Genomic DNA, 18,586 nt, shown 5'->3' with positions numbered 1-18,586 from the left:
TGTTACCACAATTTCCCTTAACTGATTATTATTCAATGATTAAGGATAGGCAGGGCCACCAATAATCTAATGTCTATTAACTTGTGTCAATTTCAGACTTAACGGTTAAACAGGAATGAGAAGATATTTCTCGGCGCTGACAGATTTTATTTCTAAAATTATCAACAAAACCGTTTAATGCAACACACATTTATATTTAAGAAAACTAAATGATATTACACATTCTAGAGTTATGAATCACAGATTAACATTTCTAATTGATTTCTCAAATGTCATGAATCATGAACTCCAAACTGTTAAACTTATCTGAACTTCGTCGCAGAGAGGCCTCTCTGGCTTCGGGCTCAGATAACAGCACACGGCACGAGGTCCGTGTGGTTTGGAACAAAGGCAGTCCGGTTCGGCTTTGTCCAAGAACTTCCACTCAGTCGATGCACCTGGAAGTTGGGGTTTCGCGAAAGTAGAGTCGTTTCCAAACAGATTTTCCACTGGTTTGAAGGCTCCAAGGTTGTGCACAAAATCTTCTTGGCAAGCAGGGTCTCTCACCGTACTTATTTGAAGACAAAGTCTTTGAGGAAAGCAGGGCCCTGTTTGGTTCCAAGGGTCAAGTTTCTTAAGACTCAAATAGCTATTTAAATGACTGACACTTTCGTATACAGTCGACTTAGTCAATTGTCCAGCTGTAAAACTCCACTGATCAGGTGGGCACAGGCGGGCATGCGCAGTCTGTAAAGTTCTTTATTTAATAAAGTCCTTTAAAAGAATTCTTCGTACGGCTCAATCTCCTTCTCCCAGTTTAACTCTTCTGTTGCCGGCAAAGACTTGGTTGGTTTCTGGTTCCGGTTCTGGCAACAGAGCTACAGGTTGAGCTGTGGCAGCGAGTTACTGGTTCAGGTGAGAGAGAGAGAGAGCCTGACTGTCCGCTGTTCCTTATAGTCTGTCAGATCAATAGGTGATTGGTCCCTGAGTTCTTGAGATTGGATTTCGGTTTCAGCCCCCAGTGTCCTATTGGAGGGGGGCTTGATTTATGACTGATGTCAATCCATGCCATCTTTTGGAAATGCCGGTTGGCCTGGGTTCGTAGCTCTATGTCGGGATTTCGGCTCTCATCCACTTCAAAGAGTTTTTATCACCTACAGGCCCCTTTCTCCAGACATTTCACAGCAGGACTCTATACCATTCGGCCCATTCTCGGTGCCATCCTCCCCAAAACTGTCACTTTGATGCAAACCAGTTCCAAGCTGATGAGCTAAGGAAATCTGATAACTTTGGGGGGGGAGAGGTCTTCTTTAGATCAGTGCTTCAGCTCAGAGCCCAACATGCTCTTCTCAAAATACACCCAACATAACGCTACAATGCTATCCTATCAATATGGGCCAACATTTCTAAAGAATGCTTTCAGCACCTTGTTGAATCAATGCCACGTAGAATTAAGGCAGTTCTGAAGGCGAAAGGGGGTCAAACACAGTATTAGTATGGTGTTCCTAATAATCCTTTAGGTGAGTGTATATATATACACACTAATGTACTAATATTAGGCTACATACCTACCTATCTAACATAATATATTTTTTCTGACAAAATATATACAGAAATAATTGGCCTGCTTACAGAAGCTAGATTATTGAAGAAATATGATGATGATGATGATGATAGGTTGGTTTATGTAGCCTATTATTAGCGCATATTATTAAAAAATTCCATCTTGGTGCACTTCGTGGTAGGAACAGCCGTGAGTCATTGTGGTTGAAAGTGCAAAAGTTATCCACGTATCATTTTTTCCACAGAAATGCCTAAATGTCAGGCTGTTGATGTTTCCCTAGTCAGACTGGGCTGGAAGTGAATATGACCTCCGTCGCCAATTAGTATGTGAGAGAAATAAACAGCGGATGCACGCTTACGGGAAGCTTGACGAGCACTAAAGCATGTGAGTTTTATTCATGTTTTAATTATTATTATTATTTTATGGGTATTCTGTTGTGTAGGCTGGATACAATAGGCTACATAAGTTTAGCAGCCTGTGAACTACGCACTGAATTTTATGGCAACACGCTTAAACGATGTTACTTTTTCTTTTTCATTTTTATTTCACTCAGCTTAGTGCTATTTTAGTATGGTATAGTATGGTAAATTATTACTCTTTTTGTGCATTTAGTTGACTCATTCCCATTGATATCTGAGAAATGAAGCAGGTGTAGCCGGTTGTGGGTTGAAGCTCTCTGCTCAGGTCCATGCCACACTCCTCTGAGCACTCTGCACTGCAGCAGTTCCACCCAGTAGAGTGATAATCCTGCTATGCCAAAAGCCCCCCGTCTCCAAACACGGGACAGAGGTTTATTACTGATTTTAAGGTTACATCACTTGTAAGGCATGTTTCTGGTTTTGAATTGTGTATTCGTGCCCTGACCAGCTTTGATAAGTCGGAAGTACTGCCCAAGAGGAAGGGGTTTCTGCGCTCCTAGGCCACAGCCCAGGCAAAAGCCTTACCCTCCTGCTGACCTCTGCCAGCATCTCTCTGGCAGGCAGGCGCCCCCCCAGGCTTGCTGCCCTGGCCCCCGGCAGCCCACGGCAGCTCACGGTAGGAGGAGGCCCGTGGCCCTGAGGTGTTCCAGCAGCCTCTGGCCCACCCGTACACCCCCCAGCAACATTGTGTGCTCTAAATTATATCAGTTGGCTACTCCCTACGGTTTCAAACATGCCCACCCCCCTTCTGAGGCATGGTGTAGACGCTAGTGAAGGACCCATTGTAGTGTGCGGTGCTTCGCATTGAAATCACTGCTCTCCTGAAGAAGCGAGCAATCCGCAAAGTACCCCCACCTGCGCACCATGTCCCATTCCATCAATCCCGGTGACTAGTTCACCATGGTGGATCTGAAATATGTGTACTTTCACATCCCCATTGCGCAGGAAGTTTCTCCACTTCGCCTTCGAGGGTCGAGCATTTGAGTTTGCTGTTCTCCCCTTTGGCCTGTCGCTAACTCCATGCACTTGGAAAAAGTGCATGGACGTCGTGTTAGCCCCCTTGTATTGCCAGGGGGTCCAAGTCCTCAATTTAAAATCAGACTGGATAGGATCCTTGGATCACTCAGTTATTAATGGACACCACACAAGCACGATGGGTCGAATGGCCTCCTCTCATTTGTAAACTTTCTTATGTTCTTGTGTTCTAATTACCTAGATGACTGGTTGGTTTGTTCTCACTGAGGCCACTGCAGTGGTGGTTCGGGTCTCTGAAGATGCACCCTCGCCGCAATCAAGCACGCCGAGTTAGAGTCACTCAGACATGCTGTAAGGCGCTCCATTGGTGGCGGAGCACAATTTGACCCTCGGTGTGCCCCTGGGCCCAGTCTGCCACCAAGCAGTCATGACAACAGACACCTCCAAACAAGGTTGGGGAGCAGTCTGCAACGGACGTGGTGCCTGAGACAGGTGAACAAAGCCCGCACGGGCCCTCCATATCAATGTCCTGGAGTTACAGTGCTCCTTGGACTGTGTCATTTCCTGCCAGTCCTAGGGGACAGACATGTGCTGGTTCAGACGGACAACACAGCGGTGGTTGCCTATATCAACAGTCTCCGGTCGCGCAGACTTTACCGTCTAGCACGCCGTCTGCTTCTGTGGGTGTGGGTGCTCCATCAGAGCAGTTCACCACCACGGCCTATCCAGCATGGCAGCAGACATCCTCTCTTGGGGAGGCCCCCCAGTTTCGGAATGGTGCCTCCACCCGCTTGTGAAACAACAATTGTGGAGCCAGTTCGGCAGAGCAGAAGTGGATCTCTTTTCCTTAGCAGAGTACACCCACTGCCCACTATGATTCTCTGTCCGAGACTGCTCAGGAATCCGCATGGACATGCAGTCTCCTTTTCACATTCCCACCGTTACCCCTTCTCCCGCTGGTCCTGGAGAAGGTCAGGAGAGAACAAGTGACAGTTCTGCTGATAGCCCCACAGTGGCCTCGCAGATTCTGGTTTGCACACCCATCGTGCGTCTGTTTTGCTGAAGATGGTTCAAGGGTCATGCTTCATGCGGTCTCAATTTCATGTCAACAGGCCTATTGAGTTGATGACTTTTCATCCTTCTCCCTTCTCTTCAGAGCAAGAGAGTCGGCTTCACCTGCTCTGCCCTGTGCAGGCCCTAAGGTGCTATTTGGAACGCACTAAGGACATTAGGCGCTCGGACCAACGGACACAATGGAGCGCGGACACGAATGTGATACATATTGTTGGTTTTCAGCTCGACTACTCTGTTTACTAACCGGCTATGTATTATGTTGTTGGATCAGGGGTCCGCTGCCATGATAATATGCGGAGGCCACACAAGTTGCTTGATTGCCCGCGCCAAATATCGTGCAAGTAGATTGCGGCCTCGCTCCTAGCTGCACTAGTAGAGCAAACGGCCTTGCTATTGTAAGCGGTGGGTGTAAGAGTTAACCTCTGCAGCCCTTAATTGGAAATATGGATTCTAGACCATTCCCTGTAAGAGTGTGACTGCGGTCCTCGCTCCTGGGTGGCCCAGGTGCGGCCCTACGGGGCCCCTGGGATTTCTGTCTGGAGTTGTGTTGCCCAGGTCCCCTAGCGGTACATCTCGGGTCAGGCTCCCTTATCAGCTTCCTGCCTCCTCCCTTATGAAGTTACCCCTCCCCCCTGGGCAGTGCTTCCGACTTGAAAGATAATGATAGGTTGTGAATGCAACCCAGGTTATCTGAAAAAGGTTGTGTGGGAGTCCTAGCTCCTGGCAAAAGCGTACGGACCTGCGCAGACATCACGTTTTATAGAACAGGAAGTGGGAAGGGACCTGTTTTGAGTGACATGCGCAGGGGCCAATGGCATCTTTGATAGTGACATTTTCGATTGGGTTCCTAGAGAAGTGGACAGAAACCCCTCCCCCTTGGGTAGTGCTTCCTTTTTCAAATAACCGGGGTTGCATTTGCAACCTATCGATATAGACTCTTGTAGAACAAGAGCTGCAGTTTTGGAGATGCTCTGACCCAGTCGTCTAGCCATCAGAATTTGGCCCTTGTCAAAGTCGCTCAGATCCTTACGCTTGCACAAAATGTTCACTTGCTACCTAATATATCCCACCCACTGACAAGTGCCATGATAACGAGATTATCACTGTTATTCACTTCACCTTTTAGTGGTCATAATATTATGGCTGATTGGTGTATTTTATATTTACCTTATTTTGTGACATGAAGTAAAATTAATCTCTATGTGAGTCTATAAATGCTTCAGAACAAAAATTGTGAATCTGAATAAATATTTAAAATGTAACGCTGCTTTCTCATTTATGTGGAAAGGGAGGGGATGATGGAGGAGTACATTAATCTCATATGTGTTTCTAATGATCGTCTTGTGATATCATCACATCTTGTGATATAGTGTAGCAGAGCTAAGAATTAAATCCGTACATTGTAATCGACAGAACTCTAGGCGTGCTGATATCTTTCTGATGATCTAGTTAGCAACTGCAACATTAGATTGTTTAATTATTATTTTTATCTATATTGGAACTGTTCATTCAATCCAGCTGTTGTGTTTGACCTTTGCAGTACAAAAGGTTGTAAACATTCCTGGCTAAAGCCACCTGCTTCCTTTTGAGTTGCTGATTTCGAAACTGAAATAGAAAAACAGCCAACAGGCCCCATTCAGCATGGCTGCTATATTCCTCAATACATATTTTCTTCTTGTATATATATTTGCAGAATTCTTCACCAAAATCGGTAAACTCAAGCAAACTCAAGAGCTGGTCCAAGGCTCTCAATGATGTAGTGTACACAGCACAGGCTGCAAAACACAATTTAAAAGACAACCTTTACAAAGTGTATAGATAGACTTAATTCTGCCAAAGAAGTGTTGTTGGGATATTGGGAGAGGGGAATAGTGTTTTCTGAAATGAGCAATTAGCAAGCAGATATCTATAATAGCACATTCACCAAGTGAGCTAAGTCTGCAGTCTGTCAGTATTGTGCATTGTGGTCTTGACAGTGCTTTGTTAATTTCCCTTGATATTGAATGGTTTCCCGTGTACCTTTCAGACACTTATCCATAAATGCTTCTGAGAGGAGGAAAATAAAAAATAAAATAAGCTGGAACGAACTTCGATCGACTCAAGCTCTGATAATGGATCTTAATGCAGTGGTCTTACACAACATTACTGATAAATTAAGGGAATGCAATAACAGACTTCAAGTGGAGTGGAAACCCATTTACTGTTACTATCTGTCAAATTTGTGCTAATTAGTTGAAATATGGAAAACATAATGATATATGAATATTTGTTGGAGTTTCACAAGCCGATTGTTTAGTTGGCAAAACGTCGCCGCACAACAAAACACGTCAGTATTTAATATAGTACTCTGAAATAAAAGTAGCTTCCTACAGTATTTTTTCAGAAACATACAATTACGAAATCCACTTTTTAGAGGCTAAGTAAGATCATCGTAAATACTGTGACACTGCTGTGTGGCACGATGAGGATCTGCCTCGAACTGCTCTGTACCATATATACCATATACATTTTTGCAGAAAGCGTTTTCTTTTTAAATATAGTATATATATAAATATAGTGATTTTGAATCCTCCACATCTTTAGAAAGTGTGCCTTAGGTTATATGGATTGTGGTTTCAAAGGTGTACTGTGCTAGAATTATAAGATGCAGTTGACTGACGTAGCGTAAGGTACACTTATACATTTTAATTAAAGAAGTGAATTTATAGTATCACCTTATCACGAATCCTGGAATCTTGTAGAACTCAATTTCCGTAATAATTGGGCGCAGATACCATTTCCAAAGATATAAATTGTCAAATGTATTAAAAACAAAGACTAAATGTAGCACTACACTAATTATACAAAAAGGGAAAAACTAATTAAAATTCACTCTAGATCAACAAATCAAAGACAAATCACTTCCGTGACCAAATCAAAAACCATGGGATCGCATATGATAACATACAAATCGTTAAACAAAAAAGGTTATAAACACATTGACTACAATACTGGTTAGTAAGACCAGGTTAGTAAGGTGAGTCTCTCATTAGTATTGTTAGTCGGACATCAAATAACTACGCAGGTTAGTATTTATGTTAGGTAACTTCTTGTTATATATAAATCAGTCTCATTTACATTTACGTTTAAGATCCTATCATTACTTGTTACCACAGTTTCCCTTAACTGATTATTATTCAATGATTAAGGATAGGCAGGGCCACCAATAATCTAATGTCTATTAACGTGTGTCAATTTCAGACTACAACAGTTAAACGGGAATGAGAAGATATTTCTCGGCGTTGACAGGTTTTATTTCTAAAATTGTCAAACAAAACAGTTTAATACAACACACATTTATATTTAAGCAAAACTAAATGATATTACACATTCTAGAGTTATGAATCACAGAATAACAATTCTAATTGATTTCTCAAATGTCATGAATGATAAACTCCAAACTGTTAAACTTATCTGAACTTTGTCGCAGAGAGGCCTCTCTGGCTTCGGGCTCAGATAACAGCACACGGCACAAGGTCCATGTGGTTTGGAACAAAGGCAATCCAGTTCAGCTTTATCCAATAACTTCCACTCAGTCGATTCACCTGGAAGTTGGGGTTTCGCGAAAACAGAGTCTTTTCCAAACAGATTTTCCACTGGTTTGAAGGCTCTAAGGTTGTGCACAAAATCTTCTTTGCCAGCAGGGTTTCCACCGTAGTTACTTGAAGACAAAGTCTTTGAGTAAAGCAGGGCCCTGTTCGTTTCCAAGGGTCAAGTTCTTAAGACTCAATAGCTATTTAAATGACTGAACACTTTCGTATTGCAGTCGACTTAGTCAATTGTCCAGCTGTAAAACTCCACTGATCAGATGGGTACAGGCGGGCATGTGCAGTTTTTAATATTCTTCAACTGAATAAAGTTCTTTAAAGAATTCTTCATACAGCTCAATCTCCTTCTCCCAGTTTATCTCTTCTGTTGCCGGGAAAGACTTGGTTGGTTTCTGGTTCCGGTTTGGGCAACAGAGCTACAGGTTGAGCTGTGGCAGCAAGTTTCTGGTTCAGGTGAGAGAGAGAGAGAGAGAGAGAGAGAGAGAGAGACCATGCGCTACCATTTATACGCCTGTCAGATCAATAGATGATTGGTTCTTGAGTTTGTGAGATTGGATTTCGGTTTCAGCCCCCAGTGTCCTATTGGAGGGGGGCTTGATTTATGACTGATGTCAATCCATGCCATCTTTTGGAAATGCCGGTTGGCCCGGGTTAGTAGCTCTATGTCGGGATTTCGGCTCTCGTCCACTTCAAAGAGTTTTTATTACCTACAGGCACCCTTCTTCAGACATCTCACAGCAGGATTCCAAACTATTTGGCCTATTCTCGGTGCCATCCTCCCACGACTGTCACTTTGATGTAAACCAGTCCCACGCTTTAAGGAAATCTGATAACTTTGGGGGGGAGAGGTCTTCCTTAGATCAGTGCTTCAGCTCAGAGCTAAAATGCTCTTATCAAAATACACCCAAAATAATGCTACAGTATTAACTTAGTAACTTAGTAATGGACACCAAAAGGGCACGATGGGTCGAATGGTCTCCTCTCGTTTGTAAACTTTCTTATGTTCTTCTTAAACCTTGTGGCAAATAGTACTTGTAATGTTTACTGTAGGTGGGTCCCATGACAAACAAAACAAACAACAAATAACACAAAAGAAACAAGTGGGGTCCAAAAATGGCTTATCCCCATTATTCAGGTTCAGTGGTTAGATGTGGTTGTCTTCTGCTCCCTCATTGTGTGCCCAGGACCTGTAACAAGAGAAACACATTATGATGTTGCCACCCTCCTGTTGGTGCTGGAATGTCTTCTTTGTTACTGTGGTATGGTTTGAACTGAGTTCAATTTCTTGACCTTAGGCCACCCTCGTGTCCGTCAACGCAGACACTGGTATCAGTGGCAAGGAGAACGATATGAGGACCAGACCAGCGTGTGTGTAGACCAGGTCGAAGAGGAAGAATGTAATGTAATCTACATACTGTAGAACAGAACTATCATAAGGGCTTAGATCTATATTCTCTAATGCCTCAGACATAGCTTTGTGAAAAATTCCAGGGCTCTTGTGAAATCCCTGTGGAAGTCGATTTCATGTGTATTGTTTATCCCCAGAGGTAAGCTCCAAAACCCATTACTAATGTCTAATACAGTGAAAACAACATGGTTAGGATGTAAACCATTCAGTACAATAGGATGAAGACATGGTGTAACTTTATTAAGATGTGTGTAATAGATGGTGAGACACCAGAAACCATCAGGTTTATGTACAGGCCAGACAGATTTATTATGCCTTTCACTGCTGTTAAGGCCTCAGGTTTAATTCCATAATGTTTATGAGCTTGGTGTGAGGGGCCTGTAACCTGTATGGGTGGAATGCAAGCCAGACCACAATCTTATCTGCGATTGGCACAAACTTTGGGAAATTGGGAACAAACAATACCAAATGGAGTTTGGTGTCACGTAACAGACTGAAGCACTACCTGTAAATGTGTGTAATGCCTGTGGATTGCTGTTAGTTTTGTTGGCATGCTTGCAAAATAACTTGATTACAACAACAACAACAAAAAAGATATATATATATATATATATATATATATATATATATATATATATATTGTAGCAGGTCTGGTCTTGAAACACACAGGCTCGCTGTTTTATTGCTTCCCTCAATGGCAGACACAGTGTCAAAACAAAACCAAACCTAGCTCTGTTCGAGCCCTAACTAAACTTAAACAGTCCCTAACTAACAAACAGTAATAAATGTCCGGGTCGGCAGAGCCAAACACCGGGCAGACTGAAGTATAACGGGGGTAAGGCAGGTTCCTAATCAAAGTCCATAATCAAAGTAAGTTTGTTACTGGTGGGAGGTTGTCAGACAATCTGGGGTTCAAGAGGGAGAATGGTCCAGGTCCAGAAAAAGGGTCTCAAGCCAGTGAATCCATCAACTTTCAACTCCGGTCTCCCCGGCCTCCCGTGCACCTTGCTACCCCAACCAAGAATGCACACACTGGTTCGTGTCCTGTAGGTAGTGGTGGGTGGGGTGATGGCCATCAGGAGCCCTGCTGGCTTCTGAGGTTTGGAGTCTTGGAGGAGAGGTTTTGTAGTCTCCTCCACTGAAAGATCCACCCTGACCCCTGCCTTGCCTCTTAACACTGCCACTATATAAAGTGAGGGAAAAAAGTATTTGATCCCCTGCTGATTTTGTACGTTTGCCCACTGACAAAGAAATTATCTGTCTATAATTTTAATGGTAGGTGTATTTTAACAGTGAGAGACAGAATAACAACAAAAAAATCCTGAAAAACGCATTTCAAAAAAGTTATAAATTGATTTGCATGTTAATGAGGGAAATAAGTATTTGACCCCTTCGACTTAGTACTTGGTGGCAAAACCCTTGTTGGCAATCACAGAGGTCAGACGTTTCTTGTAGTTGGCCACCAGGTTTGCACACATCTCAGGAGGGATTTTGTCCCACTCCTCTTTGCAGATCCTCTCCAAGTCATTAAGGTTTCGAGGCTGACGTTTGGCAACTCGAACCTTCAGCTCCCTCCACAGATTTTCTATGGGATTAAGGTCTGGAGACTGGCTTGGCCACTCCAGGACCTTAATGTGCTTCTTCTTGAGCCACTCCTTTGTTGCCTTGGCTGTGTGTTTTGGGTCATTGTCATGCTGGAATACCCATCCACGAAGTTCTCACCCAAGATTTGACGGTACATGGCCCCATCCATCGTCCCTTTGATGCGGTGCAGTTGTCCTGTCCCCTTAGCAGAAAATCACACCCAAATCATAATGTTTCCACCTCCATGTTTGACAGTGGGGATGGTGTTCTTGGGGTCATAGGCAGCATTCCTCCTCCTCCAAACACGGCAAGTTGAGTTGATGCCAAAGAGCTCGATTTTGGTCTCATCTGACCACAACACTTTCACCCAGTTCTCCTCTGAATCATTCAGATGTTCGTTGGCAAACTTCAGACGAACCTGTACATGTGCTTTCTTGAGCAGGGGGATCTTGCGGGCGCTGCAAGATTTCAGTCCTTCATGGCGTAGTGTGTTACCAATTGTTTTCTTGGTGACTATGGTCCCAGCTGCCTTGAGATCATTAACAAGATCCTCCCGTGTAGTTCTGGGCTGATTCCTCACCTTTCTCATGATCATTGAAACTCCACGAGGTGAGATCTTGCATGGAGCCCCAGACCGAGGGAGACTGACAATTATTTTGTGTTTCTTCCATTTGCGAATAATCGCACCAACTGTTGTCACCTTCTCACCAAGCTGCTTGGCGATGGTCTTGTAGCCCATTCCAGCCTTGTGTAGGTCTACACTCTTGTCCCTGACATCCTTGGACAGCTCTTTGGTCTTGGCCATGGTGGAGAGTTTGGAATCTGATTGATTGATTGCTTCTGTGGACAGGTGTCTTTTATACAGGTAACGAGCTGAGATCTCAGCTCGTTACCTGTATAAAAGACAACTGGGAGCCAGAAATCTTGCTGATTGATAGGGGATCAAATACTTATTTCCCTCATTAACATGCAAATCAATTTATAACTTTTTTGAAATGCGTTTTTCTGGATTGTTTTGTTGTTATTCTGTCTCTCACTGTTAAAATACACCTACCATTAAAATTATAGACTGATCATTTCTTTGTCAGTGGGCAAACGTACAAAATCAGCAGGGGATCAAATACTTTTTCCCTCACTCTGTGTATATTTATACACTCACCTAAAGGATTATTAGGAACACCTGTTCAATTTCTCATTAATGCAATTATCTAACCAACCAATCACATGTCAGTTGCTTCAATGCATTTAGGGGTGTGGTCCTGGTCAAGACAATCTCCTGAACTCCAAACTGAATGTCTGAATGGGAAAGAAAGGTGATTTAAGCAATTTTGAGCGTGGCATGGTTGTTGGTGCCAGACGGGCCGGTCTGAGTATTTCACAATCTGCTCAGTTACTGGGATTTTCACGCTCAACCATTTCTAGGGTTTACAAAGAATGGTGTGAAAAGGGAAAAACATCCAGTATGCGGCAGTCCTGTGGGCGAAAATGCCTTGTTGATGCTAGAGGTCAGAGGAGAATGGGCCGACTGATTCAAGCTGATAGAAGAGCAACTTTGACTGAAATAACCACTCGTTACAACTGAGGTATGCAGCGAAGCATTTGTAAAGCCACAACACGTACAACCTTGAGGCGGATGGGCTACAACAGCAGAAGACCCCACCGGGTACCACTCATCTCCACTACAAATAGGAAAAAGAGGCTACAATTTGCACAAGCTCACCAAAATTGGACATTTGAAGACTGGAAAAATGTTGCCTGGTCTGATGAGTCTCGATTTCTGGTTTTGGCGTAAACAGAATGAGAACATGGATCCATCATGCCTTGTTACCACTGTGCAGGCTGGTGGTGGTGGTGTAATGGTGTGGGGGTGTTTTCTTGGCACACTTTAGGCCCCTTAGTGCCAATTGGGCATCGTTTAAATGCCACGGCCTACCTGAGCATTGTTTCTGACCATGTCCATCCCTTTATGACCACCATGTACCCATCCTCTGATGGCTACTTCCAGCAGGATAATGCACCATGTCACAAAGGTCGAATCATTTCAAATTGGTTTCTTGAACATGACAATGAGTTCACTGTACTAAACTGGCCCCCACAGTCACCAGATCTCAACCCAATAGAGCATCTTTGGGATGTGGTGGAATGGGAGCTTCGTGCCCTGGATGTGCATCCCACAAATCTCCATCAATTGCAAGATGCTATCCTATCAATATGGGCCAACATTTCTAAAGAATGCTTTCAGCACCTTGTTGAATCAATGCCACGTAGAATTAAGGCAGTTCTGAAGGCGAAAGGGGGTCAAACACAGTATTAGTACGGTGTTCCTAATAATCCTTTGGATGAGTGTATATATATAATGTTGTTTTAAAAATGTGTTATTTTCCCCCGATATAAACATTTTTAATTCCTCATTTATCATTTGCACCCTTAGCACCCCTTGGCACTTAAACACATAAACAAACCAGATGCCATCCCTGTATTAGTGATAACAATTGCCGATGCTCTTCCTCTGATTATACATTATGACTTTCCAATCTTTTACCACAAATGCAGCATTGTTAAAATCAAGTGCCGAATGCAATTTTTGCCGGAGAAAGATTGAAGAAACATTGGGAACAACAGGCATCTTTCACATATACCCCCATACCTGCGAGTGGCCTCTGATCACAACTAATATTTCTAAAGTGTACTAAGAGTGTCAACAGGGGTAAATTGAAGAAAAATGCACTGTTTTTATTTATTATTTGGCTGAAGTCCTGGCTTACAGGGTTTTGAAGCACTAAAATACAATGTGATATACACCGATCAGCCATAACATTATGACCACTGACAGGTGAAGTGAATAACACTGATAATCTTGTTATCATGGCACCTGTCAGTGGGTGGAATATATTAGGCAGCAAGTGAACATTTTGTCCTCAAAGTTGATGTATTAGAAAAATGGGCAAGTGTAAGGATCTGAGTGACTTTGACAAGGGCCAAATTGTGATGGCTAGACGACTGGGTCAGAGCATCTCCAAAACTGCAGCTCTTGTGGGGTGTTCCCGTTCAGCAGTGGTCAGTACCTATCAAAAGTGGTCCAAGGAAGGAAAAGCGGTGAACCGATGACAGGGTCATGGGCAGCCAAGGCTCATTGATGCATGTGGGGAGGGAAGGCTGGCCCGTGTGGTCCGATCCAACAGACGAGCTACTGTAGCTCAAATTGCTGAAAAAGTTAATGCTGGTTCTGATAGAAAGGTGTCAGAACACACAGTGCAACGCAGTTTGTTGCGTATGGGGCTGCGTAGCTGCAGACCAGTCAGGGTGCCCATGCTGACCCCTGTCCACTGCCGAAAGCACCTACAATGGGCACGTGAGCATCAGAACTGGACCACGGAGCAATGGAAGAAGGTGGCCTGGTCTGATGAATCACGAGTTCAAGGTGTTGACTTGGCCTCCAAATTCCCCAGATCTCAATCCAATCGAGCATCTGTGGGATGTGCTGGCCAAACAAGTCCGATCCATGGAGGCCCCACCTTGGACTTAAAGGATCTGCTGCTAACGTCTTGGTACCAGATACCACAGCACACCTTCAGAGGTCTAGTGGAGTCCATGCCTTGATGGGTCAGGGCTGTTTTGGCGGCAAAAGGGGGACCTACACAATATTATACAGGTGGTCATAATGTTATGGCTGATCAATAATATACAACCTGTACCAATTTTGTGTTTGTATAAAAAATTTACTTTTGATAACTTTTATTAACTAGTGTTAAGTATATCATTAGGAAAATTGACAGTTAAAATGGTCTCTTACAGAGTTCAGATGTTGATAATGTTAAGAAACATAAATAAACAATAAAGAGAAACTGAAAAACATACCAACTAAGCTTTAATCTTTGGAGCTGGGCTTTCTCAGAATTGTAAGTGTTGTCTAAGTTAAATTCAATTTAAATTTGAGTCTTGAAAATCAAGGACCATGGTGACTTAGACTAGAAGTCTGCCACAGCTACTGCAACTGCAGCCATCTTTCCCTTATTTTCTTTTGCACCGACCTCAGTTGCCCAACAATTTCCATTGCCAAACCCAGGGCATCTTTTATTGCTGTCCTACAATTCTTGTATTTATCATCGGAATCCCCTTCAGACACTCCATAAGCCCATGAACCATTTCTAAATGCTATATTAATACCGTCCCATATGTTATTTGGGCATTTAACTTTCACTAGACTATGTACATCTTTTAAGTGTATTACCTGTATTTCCTTAATTTCCTCTGTTCCCAGAAGTCCACATTACTGTGGGCTGGTTTCAATTTTGGTAAATCTTTTAGGAGAATTTGTAATTCTCCTGGTGTGGACAATGTATGTTAGTTTTCACCTTACTGTCTGATTAATTTGTGTCCCCCTTTTCTTTTTTAGTCCTAGGAACCATTTTAACAGGTCGATCACTAAACTTACTAAGGCTGGGATAGAGAGGCTTGTATGAAGAAGGCGACACATTGCCCTGTCCCCCATAATGCTTTTTCATACTCCCATGCCTTCCAATCTAAATCATCCCAGTTGATACCATCATTCTCATTGAGACTAGCATCATAGTCATCAGCACATTTCTTTCTAACCATATGTAATTTCTCTCTCTTTTATCAAACATATCTTCAATTTCCTTTTCAACATTTATTTTTCTTCCTGCAGTTCCTTTTCCATTCTCTCATAACTTAACTTATAACTTAGTCACAATTACAACAGCTTTATCCATTTAATTTTAATTTTCCTTTCCCCACTAATTTCTTTTGTGCACTGGGGCTCCATTCTGGTTCACAGACACCCTTTAACATTCTGCTCAGCATACATGATCATACCTACAGAATGTCATAATTGTCAATATTTTGGGAGATTTTGTATTACTACTCAGACCCATTTCAGAACCGAATTTTTCGGAAAATGCTTTGCATCATTAGAAAGCTGAGAGTCTCAGCTTTCATGGGATACCAAACACTTGGCAAACAACACAACAGTGAAAAGTACACATGTGATTAAAGGGAAGCACACGGATTTGGTGTCCTTTTAATGGTACCAGAGGGGTTTGTCAGCTTAAGGGGTTACATTTTGTTAAACAAAACAATTACATTATTAATTGTTTATTTGTTCTGTGCTTTCATTTCAGAGTACATTGAGACATTAAACTGTGTAAATTTCAATAGAAACTAGAAAAATTTAGGTGTTCTAAAACTTTTGACCGGTAGTGTACATAGACTTTATGAATTAATAGCCTCTTGATCAAGGATGCTAACACAGCAAGTTTTTTAAAACAACAAGATGCAGGATAACAACAGAATGTAGAGCCTTAGAGATAAGATCGCTTTATTTGAAATTATAGAATCTGTACTGTTGAGAAGGCTGTCAGCCCTTGCCAGGTCCAAAGAGTAACAAAGAAACAGTCTGCTTTAAAACTCTAGAAATATAAAATTTAGTTCTTCACCCTCCCCCCTTCAGGGGGTGGGGGGTTCGTTTTTTTTTTTCACATCAGAGAATGATTGACAGCATTAGAGAGCTGAGAGTCTCAGCTTTCACGGGTTACCACCAGTCATTTGGCAAACAACACCACAGTGAAGAGTACATGTCATATTAAACAGAAACACACAGTTAAGAGGTTAACTCTGTGTGATCTGCCCCTTTTCAAAGTGACCACTTGGCGGGATGGCCTGTAGTTCTTGAATGATAGCGCTCCGATATAAGCTGTGAAAGGACTGCCTCCATCTTGTCAGTGTCGGTCAGAGGGGACGTTGTTATTTTCTGAATCTCCAGTTTGTGCAGAGTAATTCCATATAAGATTCTTGTCTGTAAGCTTTGTAGTTGCAGAGTCATAAGTTCAAATATGACAACAGTTAATGTTGTTTTGAAGAAAGTTTGTAAGACAAGTGGAGAACTTTGAAAGGGAAAAATCATTATAATTGTATATTAGTATTATCATAATTCAATAAAATAATGACGTATGCCTTTCCACCAAAAATTTAAGAAGAATCCTCCAACTAAGAATTGATCATATCAGCTTTAAGGTAATATTTTCCATACATTTTTATTTTATTGTTCATCCTTGATAAGTGGAAGAATATAAAAATCTTAACTGTGGTCAAATTCTTCAAAGATAAGCAACTAATAGGCTTTAGAGATCTAAACAAAGGTTATTTTCAAAGGCACTGAACTCTTTGCAACATTTCTGATATTGTGATACACATACTGACAGGAAAGCAGAACCTGTAGCTAAATTCTAAATTATGCACTAAACAAATTGATCAGTTTCATTAGGAATCCAATACCATTTTACAAGTTTTAAAATGTCATATTTCAGAATAATTGTATTAATGGGAGGCTAGTATATGGTTCCAGACTAAACTTTGGAATGCCAAATATTCATGTTTAAGGCGGATGTTTGAAGTTTAGCATTTAAACTAATAATAATTAAACAAAACTAAAGCAAAAAACTCTTCCTCCCTCTGTAGTTAATACAAATGAGATGACATGGGGTTACTGCAAATGAGGGCTTTTTATTATTTATGGGAGCAGTTCAAACTGTATTACGAAGTGGGAGCAGCAGTCATCAGCACTGCTGTCATGGGAGGTGACTGGATTTATACAATTTTGAAGAACTTCCCTCTGAACAAATCATTGTGCTGTTAGTCATCTTTCAGCAAAACAGCTGTGATCTTATTCATTAACAGTAGGCCACAGAACAATATACTTCCTCTAAATCCATGGATCCAGCCTGGCCTTTTCCACCCTCACACATTGTTTTTGCTGACATGGAGCGGAAACAGGGAGTTTTGTTGTTTCTTAGTTTTTTTTGTATATACATATTCGTTAACTAACTGAGGTAAAGGTTTGTATTTTGTTTACACTAACCTTTTGTTAGCTTGGTTCTTAATAATTTTTTCTTTCCCAGACCTGCTATTTACTCTCCTGTTATTTGGGGGAAACTTGCTTGAATTAAGAAAGAGAGTCAAATTATTGGCTATGTGAACTGAACTTAATGTAACACAAGCATTGCCCTCCTCTGTGTCTATAAACGTAAAACCTGTTTGAAAAGTTTGTAATTAATTATATAACAGGGGAGGAGCAAAACAATTGGGGTCCGTGAGCGTCATATTACTCTAATCCTGTCTCCCATAGGTGCTCAAGGCTGCCACTCCCGAAAACCGCAGCTCTTTAGCTTTCGAATAAGCCTAGTTACGGCCATTTCCGTATAAGCAGTACTTAGCTACCGGCCCTTTAAGAAACGTGTATGTTTTTTATAGTGAGGGGAGAGGGGGGCCGCATTTTATGCACTATTACCCGAATCCTGTCCCTTATTGGCTAGCGGAACATTTTCATTTTTGATACAGGGCAGGGCTGTAGCTTTCCAATGATACCAAACACATATCCATAGCACGTTTGGCTGCGCTGATCTTTGTGTTTGTGTGAGAGCTCACAGACCGCACATACGGAAGGCAGGACGCATACAGAATAGACGCAATTCTCATGCAGAGCAGAAAGATGCGATACAGCAAGAAAACCAAATACAAAGTAGAAAAATTGAATCTGACACAAAAAATAAAACATAGATGCTGAGTCTGTTTACAGCACTATGAAAGCCACAGACAGTATGTTGTGTGCAAGAATAAAATGCATATATTTATTAATTCATTAGTTTCAACATGCATATATTTATTTCCTGTTTGTCTCTTTGCTATTTCTCAGTGCGCTTCTACATTTCGTAGCGTCTCTTGTATTTCTTTTTTTTTCAATGTGACAAAACATTGAACTCTATCAATCAGAGCTAGTGGGCGGTAGCCAGTGCGCTTATTGTCCTATCCAGTGCATACAATCATCTTCATAATCATCTTCATGTTCACGTTCATAATCATCTTCATGTTCATCTTCATAATCATCTTCATGTTCATAATCACATTTATCTTCATTTTGGCACTGATCACCCTCCATACAAAAGCCAGGTGTTTGGAATTCTGTTTCCCTGTTTAGTAT

General features: G+C 42.0%; 1 protein-coding gene across 9 annotated transcripts in view; it reads left to right on the top strand.

The window, feature by feature from the left end:
• pkig (protein kinase (cAMP-dependent, catalytic) inhibitor gamma) overlaps positions 1-18,586 on the top strand; it is an 84,530-nt gene that overhangs the window by 24,016 nt on the left and 41,928 nt on the right. For 3 of the 9 annotated variants that reach the window (XM_066702690.1, XM_066702696.1, XM_066702691.1), the window contains exon 2: positions 1,788-1,927. The exons of the other annotated variants lie outside the window; for them this stretch is intronic. In XM_066702690.1, the coding sequence (XP_066558787.1) occupies positions 1,926-1,927 (2 nt within the window). In that variant the 5' untranslated portion in view covers positions 1,788-1,925. The remainder of the gene's footprint in view (positions 1-1,787; positions 1,928-18,586) is intronic. 9 annotated transcript variants of the gene reach the window in all.

The sequence above is a fragment of the Amia ocellicauda genome, chromosome 4 (genome assembly GCF_036373705.1).
Source record: "Amia ocellicauda isolate fAmiCal2 chromosome 4, fAmiCal2.hap1, whole genome shotgun sequence".
Classification (NCBI taxonomy): Eukaryota; Metazoa; Chordata; class Actinopteri; order Amiiformes; family Amiidae; genus Amia; species Amia ocellicauda.
This window is presented reverse-complemented; position numbering and strand designations above follow the sequence as displayed.